Source organism: Alligator sinensis, unplaced genomic scaffold (genome assembly GCF_000455745.1).
Source record: "Alligator sinensis unplaced genomic scaffold, ASM45574v1 scaffold143_1, whole genome shotgun sequence".
Lineage (NCBI taxonomy): Eukaryota > Metazoa > Chordata > Crocodylia > Alligatoridae > Alligator > Alligator sinensis.
This window is the reverse complement of record NW_005842156.1, coordinates 2009578-2021085: the sequence shown is the minus strand read 5'-3', so window position 1 is coordinate 2021085 and position 11508 is coordinate 2009578. Positions and strand designations below refer to the sequence as shown.

At 39.3% G+C, this 11508-nt stretch overlaps 1 protein-coding gene across 1 annotated transcript in view; it reads right to left on the bottom strand.

The window, feature by feature from the left end:
* Positions 1 to 11508, bottom strand: part of MYO3B (myosin IIIB) — a 240350-nt gene that overhangs the window by 25413 nt on the left and 203429 nt on the right. Inside the window, exons 23-24 of the mRNA XM_014520807.1 lie at positions 9339 to 9418; positions 1239 to 1316 (exon numbers count right to left, since the gene is read on the bottom strand). Of these exons, the coding sequence (XP_014376293.1) occupies positions 1239 to 1316; positions 9339 to 9418 (158 nt within the window). The remainder of the gene's footprint in view (positions 1 to 1238; positions 1317 to 9338; positions 9419 to 11508) is intronic.

Genomic DNA, 11508 nt, shown 5'->3' with positions numbered 1-11508 from the left:
CCCACACCTACAGTAGCTGGCATACCTCCACCCCACCCCAGGCACTGAAAGACCTTGCTATGCCTCTGGCCACCAGATTCTAGTTTAATACATTCTGAGACACTGCGGTGAGCAGGCAAGGAACACGTGCTTAGCCACTGAATTTCTTAACCAGGTAAACTTTATGACTTAAAGAACCTGAAATTTGTAGATCTTTGAAATAAATCAAGTTCCTGAGTTGCATACTTGGCTGATCTGATCTCACTCCTTCTTGTGAGAATAAGGTCTAGCATAAACTCAAGTTAAGCAGTCCTTCTAGCAAATTCTTCTACATGTAGTGGTGATCACCCCCAAACACAGAGTTGACCCTTATTCTTAAGCAGGATCTTTCTGCAATGTGCTCAATCAGCCCTACCTCTTCTACTCAGTTCCCTCTGCCTCCCTTTCTCTCCCAGTGGTTCCTTGTCTATTAAAAATATGTCTCATGGAGTAGGATCAGCTGCTGAGAGACTATTAAACTTGAAAACCCCAGCTTGTGGTCTCAGGGACAATCCTTCAAGCACGTGTTAAACACTTTTCATGCACAGCACTTCTGTCAATAATGCATTTATGGTAAGCTGCCCTCAGGTAAATTTAGACATGTTTTCAACACCTAATCCAAAATGGAGTTTATCATTTGACAGAGACAGGGACCATTCTGTCACAATCCCACCTCTCCTCCCACCCACTGTAATACAATTTCTGGAAATTGTAACTACCACAAGTACTGCTTCTAGAAAGCTAATATCAGCATTCCTACACGTGAGTATACTTACACTTGAGTATTGATCTGGCCCTGATTCACAAGGTATGTAAACATGTGTAGTCCTAGGGTAACACTCCTGCTTCAAATACTTCGTGGAATCAGGCTACATAATTGGGAGAGACCAAAACCCCTTAATTCTTGGCCAATACTATTTTAGACAGTGAATATTTTAAATAGTAGCCTATCATGAAAGTATAGACTTCAACCCATTGTTTAGCCCCTAAATTCTGTTACCAATATGTTCTTGGCCAATCAAAGAAACACTAGAACTGAGGCAAGTGAAGAAAAGGGGCAAGAAAAATAGTGAGAGAGACCTGTAAGGCTAAGAAGGCTTCATATTGGACAATGAAGACTCTCCTATTCCCCTCCTGGCTCTCACCAACTGCATAAATGTTTTAGGTTTAAATTCTGTTCCAGTCAGCAAAATTCTTATTTTGAAGTTTAGATTTTATACCCTAAAATAAGAAGCCACAGTTTGCCTCTTCATGTTGGTGGTTTCTTCAGGGTGTCGCATCATCTCCATTGTGTCAACCTGGAAGACAATGTCAGACATTATTTAAGTCCCACAGACTTTCTTGCTTCCAGTATATGAGAGTTATTTTCAATGTCTGCCTAAGATTTTTTCATTTGTTTATCGGAGTTTTCTATTTACATAAGGCCAGTTTTCTAAGAGGTACTGAATATTTACATTTCCTTTTCTTACTTCCACAGGAAATGCTCTGTAGCTTTCAGCATTTCACCTGCAGAATTTGACTTGTTAATGCACTTCTAGTTATTATGCTTTATGGCAAGGAAAACTCCAGTCCCCTCATCATTCAAACCCACCCCATTTTGACCATTCTTCATTCTCATGCAGTGGAATCTGAAAGAAAATCACCCCAGGTTGAATTTGGGTTTTGCAGACCTCACATTACCTGGCCTGTGTTTAAAAGGATGTTGCTAAAACTTGATTTTGAAGCACTAGGATGTTGGTAGCTGAGAAAAAATGGAACCCTTACTCTGGGCTTTACCAAACTGAAATCTGACTGATAACATTTTGCAAAGACAAAAGCTGCAGCTTCTGCCCCTCTGGACCCTAGCATGAGATTGTGATTATCTGAAAGATGTGTCTGCTGTTCAATGTCTACAGGACACCAGTGGTACCTCTCAAGTGAACAACACTTTCCAGCACAAAAGAAAAGTATTAAATCACTGAATTACTAAAGCTATGAGTAGAAATGAGAGAAAACACACATAGTAATGCAATCAGTAAATTCACTAATAATTTGCAAGTCTGGTGTTTCCATTACTTCAGGTTAGCTCAGGGTTCAAATTATGCTTCAACTTTTGTGGTGGGGAGCGGGGTCTGTGGTGATGGCAGCCGGAAGGAGCTGCTGCCACCTGGGATGCTTAGAAAAGTGTGGGGTGGGCCGGGGGCTGACTGGCCCATGGGGGATCTCTTATGGGGGCCAGCTCTTGTCTCTTATGGGGGGCTCAGCTCCCACCCCGAGCTGCCCTGTAATTCAAACCCTGGGTTAGCTTAAAAATGACAATAACAAAAAAGAATAAGTACTCATATACAACCTCCCCCAAAAGAAAACTAAAGTTCTAATGATTTACAACATATTGAAAGGAAGAAATAAAATACAGCAAGATGTTCTTTATTTCTAAGCGGTGTACTGATGTATTTTCCCCTTATTATTATATATTTGGCTTATACGTACATTCCTGACAGCGTAATGCAGGCTGGTATGCCATCCATTAGAAATGAGATCCCTTTCTGCCCAAACTGCTGTGGTCCATATGGAAGCCAAAAATCCCCTGGCATTTTTGGTGCAATGTGCTAGCCAGTACTTCTTTCATTAGAACTTGTTCTCATTTTTAAAGTTGCCTGTGAGCTAAAACAGCACATCATGGCTGTCATGTTTGCCTATCTAGATATTGTACTAGCAGTATCTATTCCTTACTTTGTAATGAACTTCAAGACAGATCAGCTATGAAAGGTTCTACATAAATAATCCTAAAATACTGTTCTGTTCCAGAAACTAATAGGCCTGAATGTGAGGTACAATTTAACATTCTGTTATTCTCAATCATGCACAGGATGCAGGCACATATATGCAACCACTCACAGGGTTGAAAATTAGACAGGGTATAATAGCAACAACCAGACAACTGATGGATTTTCAATCAACCCTTTTAAAGTGGAGGTGAAATTTCTCTCATTTTAATATCAGTTCTTTGTGTTTGATTAGCTGGATCTCCCATACTTCTTCACTAACAATCAGGATTTCACCTATATCTTTCTGCCAGGTTCCCTAAAATCATGTTAATCTTCCAATTTACTAAATTAACACTGATTGCTGGAGTCCCTGTACCAAGTTAGGGGTTAGTTTGGGATTGTGCACCTGGCACAAGGCCCTTGGAACAACCACCAAGATTCATTTACCTTATGAAATGGTTTTGAAAAGTGTTCTTCTGCCCAACATTTGGTGGGGAGGAGATCTGACAGTTTTAACACTTTTTATGCATAAAACGAAATACTGATGAGGATCAAAAAATAAACTGTAAAAAGGTTGTCCTGTTTTTGAAATTTAAAGAAAAATTACCACTGGCAGCTAAGTAAATATTTAAAAAGTGATCATGTGTACATCATCAGAATACAGAAGTTTTTGCTTACTTGCTGTTGCAGTTGCTATTCATTTTCCTATATCACCATTTAGATGCCTAATAATTCTATGTCTTATCATTAATCAAAATACTACCTTTCTGGCATAGATTGCCAAATATATGCCTATTTTAGAGGATAGATAGGGATAACAAGTATATTGTTCCTTGTACATCTTAATTATATTGTTAGTGCATCTGTTTTTAGCAAAATAAACCACAATTTGTGAATGAAAATAACTATGGTAATCCAGTCACAAGCAGACTGTTGCTGTATTACAGCTCAAGGAAATTAAAGAAAATCAACTAGCACCCTGTTTACATGGAGCATTAACAACATTTTAGTATTCAGTTGCTCTGTGACAATTTACCATCTGTTCTGTCCAGGTGGCATTTACATAAACCAGATAATGCTGTTGTCAGCACCTGTGCTATACTCCATGGACTTTGCTTCATACAATCATTTGCAAAGCTTTTTGATTCAAAATCATTCTTCTGAGTGCTAAAAATAGTTGCTGAAAAATTACCATTCTTGATAAAGTAACTGTCTTACCTTGAGGAGGTATTTAGGAGACTGCATGCAAAATATAAAGGAAATGAAGCACTAAGTAGAGTTAGATCAAGAAAACAGATTTTATATTGGGGAAGAAATCAAACGAAAAGACTTCTAAGGATTAGACTTGAAATACAGATGGTGCAAAGGCAGCAAGATTCCATTAAAGATGACAGTAAAAATTTCAGCATGTTTTTTTAAGTTGTGATGCTTTTGCCCAAAATGGTGTATGCATTAGTATGTGACTCAAACCAGTGTGTGTGTGTGTGTGTGTGTGTGTGTGTGTAAAAACTTGTGTGCAGTTTGATTTTTAAGATATGAAAGGAAAAGTAAATATCAGTACTCTGATCAGAATAGCAGGGGTGTCCTTGGAGAAGAATGAGGATGCATTTCAAAACTATCTAAGAAACTTGGAAACTGTTTTGAACATTTGTATCTGAATCTCTGGTTATGTTCAGTTATGAGATAGAACTGTATAATGGAGTGCTCTTATTTAGTCAGGAGCTAGGAGAAGTTGTTACTATAAATGGTGTTGCTACAAAGAGGTGTAAAGATGCTATGCATCTCTTCATATTGATGTAGATGAGCTCAGTACAGAAAACAAGACTTTTTCCTACATTTTTATTTTTTAAGTGTCCAAATGGGAGTCACAATCTAAAAATGCTACAATAGGCAGCCATGTGAATTTGCACCACTTTAAAGTCGCTTGTACTACACATTCTTTTAAGATTAGTTTACGTCTCTCAAGAAAGGATTTAAAATGAGCCAAAAAAATCCCCTTGTATTGGAACTAAAAATTCCATAACATGAGAGACAGGGGAAAAGAAGAGTTGTTAGAGCTGTATATCAGAAACACCAACAATATTTTTGTCTTTAATGTTAGAAACCAAATCATCTAATTTCCTGGGGGTGGAGAGTAAGGTAGGGATGGACGGACAAAAAAGAAATCAGACATCACATTCTTTTTATGGGTGAAGCTATAAACACAGTTTATTTGGAAGTTGCATGGTCTATGACATTGAATTATTTCAACATCAGAGGTTTGCATTAGAGGGGGTATAAACTTCCATTTTGCTGGAAATTCTGATATTTTGAAATGTATTTTCATGATGAATAGAAAAAATAGTCCTAAAATTTCTTCTGAAATAGAATTAAAAAAAATCCCTCAGCTTAGGAAATGTTTCATGTGAGAATTAAAAGACTCAGGCTTGATTTTATGTTAGATTATTTTGAGTTAATTTTTTTATTTAATAATATTTTGTCCCAAAGCAGGATTTGTACTTATTGCACTGCACTATAACCACTGGCATAGAATAATATTCCATATTATAGTGATTCTCAACCAGGAAGCTTCAGCACCCTGGCGTGCTGCAAGATTCTTTGAAGGGTGCTGTGGCCCCCAGCCCCTGTGAGAGGAGGTAAGCAATGGCTCCTCCAGACACGGGACACTCCATGCCAACCCCAGCATGCTGGCAGCACTCCCTGCAGCCACCAGCTTTGGACACATGAGAGGAGCAGGGAAATGAGCTGGGCTGCAAAGCACAGCCCCTGTGCCAATTGCCCCATGCTCCAAGTCACAGGTAACTGGTAGGGAGGGCACAGGGAATGGCTCCTGAGATTGGCCCCTGACTCGGCACCGCTCAGGATGGGATAGTTTTTTTGCTGTGTGGGCCGATGGCATGTTGGGGATGGAGGGGAGGGCACTAACCTGTGGCACAGAAGTATAGGAGTGGATATGGGGCTTTTGGCCCACCACCGAGTCCACCCACAAATTGTGCACCCCCAGTCTCAGGAGGCACCAGTCATCCCTGCTCCAAGTGGTGCATTTTGCTGCAGGCAAGTGAGCAGGGAGATGCAGGGCTGTACTTTTTCAGCTTGGTTCCTTCACCTGCTTCTCCCAGATTTCTGGTGCTGATGGGAAAGGCTGCAGGAAATGGCCCAGCATGCAAGTCTCCAGAGGAGCAGCCATGTCATGCTCACCCCTTCAGGTACAGACTGGAGGCAGGAAGGGGGCAGACCATAGAAAGAACAATGGTCCTGGCCCTGCTACCCTCACTTTGCACCAGCCTCTCCACCAGTAGTCAATGTCACCTTCTTCCACTCCTGCAGAGACAACTGCCTCCTGCAGGGTTCTACTGACCCATAGTTGCAAGCTCGCCAATCTGCCTCGCCATCAGCCTAAGCACTGGGTACTACTCTCTGCCATATTCTCAGGGGTGCCCTGCCTGCTGCTGCCTTCCCTGCCACCCAGTGAGATCCTTCAAAGGGTGCTTCAGTGTGGGCGAAAGTAAGCACTCTAAGAAATAAATTAGACTTTAAATGGGGTGCCCCTAAATTCTGAAAAATTGTTGAGGGATACCTTGAGACTTAAAAGTTTGAGAAACCACTGCAATAATATAATATTCATTTTACTTTAAAATCATTATCTGATTTAAGAAATAACTGCATTTTTTGAAATGTTATTACAATATATCACATTGTAACATGTTAGAAGCAGCAGGGCCTAATATATGTTTGTGCAATTACAACTGAAAACGAAGTCATTTTGATCAAGGAAAAAAAAGACATTTCAATCGTTACTAAGAAGAAGCTTCCTTGAAGGGTTTTTAAAAAGAAATAAAACAATTCTTTACCAAGTCTAATCTTAAGTCATATAGTATTAAATAATTATTACCACCATATATTATCCATTTCCACTACTAATATGTCATGACAAAGTAAAAATATAAACATAAAAATAAGTCCACAGAATAAAATTTGAAAATTTTTCAGATTTTCAAAACAAATTTAAGAAATTTTCCAAAACACATTTTCATTTCAAAATACTTTTCCTGTAAAATTTTATATTGAAACTTATATAATGCAACAAAACAGTTATATAAAGTTATATAATATTACAAAATTGAACCAGTTTTTGCTGACAAAAATAATGTTTCAATGACAAATTTTCAACTAGCTCTGGCTAGCATCACTTTTTATGTATGTCCACCAGCCAGCCAGTCCCTTTTTTAAAGAAGCCTAAGCCAGAGATTTGGTCATACACAGTTTCATTTTTATTTAATAGAACAGAATGCATTTATTGCAGTTGTTAGGAAAGACTTGTTCTCTTCTACTTCAGCTACATTAATATCTATATAGATAAAGCTTGTGGTGGATGTGGTAGGTGAAACTGGATAAACAAGGTGGATATTAAATGCTCTTCTGCAAGGAAATTAGATAGGACATTATCCTCCCCCATTCAGCATTACCTGTTTATACCAGTGAGGGAATAAAACTCTGAAATCTGAGTCTGTATTTGCAGGTGCAGTGAAATGTATAAACTCCAAGGTAAAATATGAATAACTGTATCTGCATTTGGGAATGAGTTCTTAATAATGGAAAAGCATCAGAGAAGGGGAAAAAACCAAAACAGGAAACCCTAGATACTTGGTGAAAGTTATTATCATCATCAATATTTGTCTAATTTTTGGATTGCTGTTAAGGCACAAATACTAACCTACCAAACAAGATCTCTTCCATAACACAAGAGAGTGATGCAATAGGTAGGGAAGAATAGGGAGTAATTTCCTAAATGTTTCATGCTCTGAGCCTTACATGTAAGAGTTCTCTACCCTTATTACCAGGGCTCAGTTTGCAATAAATCTTATTACTGGTAAGAAAACTATCCCATCCTTTTAAAATTCTGCCACTATATTTGCTTGATAAAATCCAGCAGCAATAAATTTCACAGGCCATAAAGAAGCATGTTCTTTCAGCATCTCTACATTGATTGTCCATCACTTTCAAATGTTTTTTTGACTAAGGGCCTTGTTACATGTTCTACTTTGAGCCATGCAAATATCAATCATTAGTGCTAGCTTGGAATTTGGAAAGTCACACCTTTAGTCTAGAAATCTTCTCTGATTGTACCCCATCTGCATAGCTAGACTTGCCACTAGAGGCCTGGTAAGCAGGGAAGTCTCTTCCAGCCCTAGTTCTTTATGATTCTATGGCTGAGGCTGGGAGGGCTAGTACCTAGCTCCCCTGGGCTAGCAGGAGGAGGCTGAAGCTGTTCTTGTTGCAGGGTGGGTGGGACATGTTGGAGACAGGCTCAGTGCTGGGGGGGAATAGTGCCCCGAGCCACGATTCCTGAGGCCAGAGGAAATAGAAAAGCTGCAGCTCCAGTCCCTGGGCCGCTCAACTAAACCTTTAGGGGTGTGAGAGCCCACAAAACAGAAGGGTAAGGGAAAGGCCATTGCATTCTGGGATACTGGAGGACTTCAACTTGAGTGGCACATCTGTGGGTAGTAGCCACACCTTAATGGAATAGGAGCTGGGTTGTGTAGATTAGAGATAATCCTGTCCTGGAGTGGTGTAATTTTTTCCTGCATAACAAGTGCTTTAAGCCACTTTAAGGTGTTAATGTTTGGACAGTCCAGGTGTTAAGAGCTCCAGGAGCCTCGAAAAAGTACCATGTAACAAGGCCCATATAGGCAACATAAAACAGGAATGGATCAGTTTTCTACTTTGGCCTTCACAGTGTCAAATATTCCAACCAAATTTCATTTAAATCTCATTTTCAGGGTACAAACTTTGAGAGTAATATCTTGACTCCATTGAGGTCAATGGAAATTTAGCCATGGACTTCAACCAGGGGTGACTGGTGCCTCCTGAGTCTGGCGGGGCACAATATGTGGGCAGGCCCGGGGCCAGGCCAAAAGCCCCATATCCATTCCTATACTTCTGTGCCACAGGTTAGTGTCCCCCCCCAACACGCTGCAGGCCTGTGCAGCAAAAAAACTGCCCTGTCTTGAGTGGTGCTGACTTGGGGGCCAACCTCAGGGTGGACATGTGCCCCCTCCCTCCTATAGCCCCCAAATCAGTCGCCTGCAACTTCAACGGAGCCAAGATTTCACCCCTGTTCTTTGCAATCTTGTCATATATATTAATTCTCCTAACAAAATCTGTTAATCTTTGCCAGGTATCATGGCCAGGTATCATCATGGCCAGGTATAGACATTACCCTTTTACCAGTATAAGTGATTGGAAACCAGTCTATACCCAGAACAGAAGTTCAGCACACAAAACCCATCTATGCCCATAAGAGAACAGAAGTTATGCATACAGAGACTGGTTTAAAAATGGCAGAACCTGGTCTGAGATTTGCACCCCTCCACCACACCAAAGGTGGGATGTGTGTTCTGTTAGTTACCAATCTAACCTATGCCACTTACAGAAAACTGCGTAACTTAGATCAGTTTAATATAAAGTATTTCCATTGTACGTTTATACCAGCTGAATGTTTTGACTGTGGTTTCACTGTCATATTGTCTGAATTATTTCCTTCCCCTTTTCAAAGGTGATGATACCACTAACCTTGAGGCGCCCAGCACTAAGCTGTGGAGGCAAGGACCTGGATGCTGCAGTCACTCTAGCTCTTGCCTGTGCCAAATTACCTGTTTAAAGAGATGGAAACAAATTGAAAGAAGAGTTAAAAAAGTTTAGCCCAGTGCAGGGAAAATCCAAAGGTGGGAAAGCAGTCAGGGCAGCAGCAATAAGAATGCTACCAGATACCATCACACTTCCGTTGAACTCAGATTGTCACTGGTTGCACACCATGGAGCATTTGGCAATGAAACAGGAGACAGGTATCGTGGTACAGTGTTGATTTAAGAGGGAAAATGTCAGTGATAAGGTGGACTGTCACTGGCCTTAGCCAACTGAGTTGATGAAAGCAACAGGAGCACAAAGGCAATACAGCTCAATCACTAGTAATCAATTTCTTTGTGAATCACCCAAAGATTCAAGAAAAAAAAACCCAGAAGAAAGCAATTTAATATGAAATGGCATGTGCTTAGATAACATGCTTAAACTAACAAACTGATAAGACAGTCTCTTATTTGACCTTTTGACACACAGTCTGCTTAATCCCAAAGGCTATTGTCTTGTAGGATTTTCAAAAACTGACAAGATTCCGTGGTCAAAACCACATTGTTTTAGCTTGGAGTCAATGAAATGACATGATTACTTTGTTAAAAGTACAGTATAAAGCACCCTAAAGCATTTTCACCTTTATTTGCAGAAAGACAAAGTCATTATAAAACAGCTTTTCAACATAAATGCTCAGAAAAAAGAGAGGAAGTGATACGGACTGTGCATGTGCAAGACACTCCGTCTATTTCAAAGTTTTAGCAAGTCTAGCACAAGATGTCCAAATGTTTTCTCTGGCTATATCTTCAGAGGCTAAACTGTGATTAATAGCATTGAAAGAACCCTTTGAAGCAGGATTGGTGACATCAAAGTCCTAATCCATGGGTGGCAGGATTTTTATAATGAGTGGGAAGCATTTTAACACATTTCAAAGGATTTAGAGCATGAATAAACAATAGATCTCTGCAGATGTACCACACACCTTTCAGAAACATAACACATAAATAAGTTTCCATTTTAATTTAAATGTAAATAAAGTGTTAACACTTCTTTCAGATGTTAAGTGTCTTGTTTGCATCAACTCCAGTGTCTAGCTATTTGCTTTACAGAATGCTGGTAACTCCAAGCATTCTTCTGAGTTTTGCTAAACTATTTATTATATAATTGGTATGGAAGCAAAATGAAATAAACAAAAGCAAAGTATATTTATGTAACAGTACTTATTCCATAGGGTAACTGAGTAAGTATGGTATGCACATTAGACGGAAGAGAACTTTTGACAGCCTGTGCTCCTACTTCCCTTCTAACAAGGAAACAGCCAAACCTCTGAAAATAATCTGGAGGCTGGAACTGGAAAATATGGAGCTCGCATTCTTTGGAGCAATTCAAACACTATGGACAGTCATGATCCATGTCTTTCTGTTTTAAGTTGTTGACATTCTGAACTTTGATACAATGCTGCAAAAATGACATATCGTATCCAGACCAAACAAAACGCAGAACAATTTGGCACATCATGGAATAGAGGACGTGTCAATGTTTTCAGGGTATAATATTTTGGATTGTGACAAATGTGAGTCTGTTTTGCTACACATTGAAAGATAAAACATGGATATTTTTCTCCTAATCATAACGAAGAAGCCAAGCATGAGCAAGTAGTGGGGGCATTTCATTATAACTTTTCCCCTTATTCAGTTGTATTTTTGACATAATTCAATATTACAAATGACCTTGGGGAAAAAAAAGATTTGTACCTTTTTTAGATGCAGAAAGACTGAAAACCTAGGAAGAGGTTTTTTTGTCATTGTTTTTACATTCATAGTTCAAGTCTTGTTTAAGCTGGAAGCCTCTGAGCTGTAGAACTAGCAACATCTCACAATTATGAAAACTAAACAATTGAGAAGGAAGAAATTTGAGTTAGTTTGCTTAAACGGCCAACAGGGTTTCTTTTTCCCACTTTTATGAACGCTTGTTGAACTCAAATGACTAATTAACATTTTATATAAATAATGTTTGTTAAAAGTTCAAGTTCCTGAACCCTTCAATTAAGGTTTTAGAGCTACTAATATGCCAGGGACCTCCCAGAGATCATCCAACTCATCTAAAGTTAAACTTG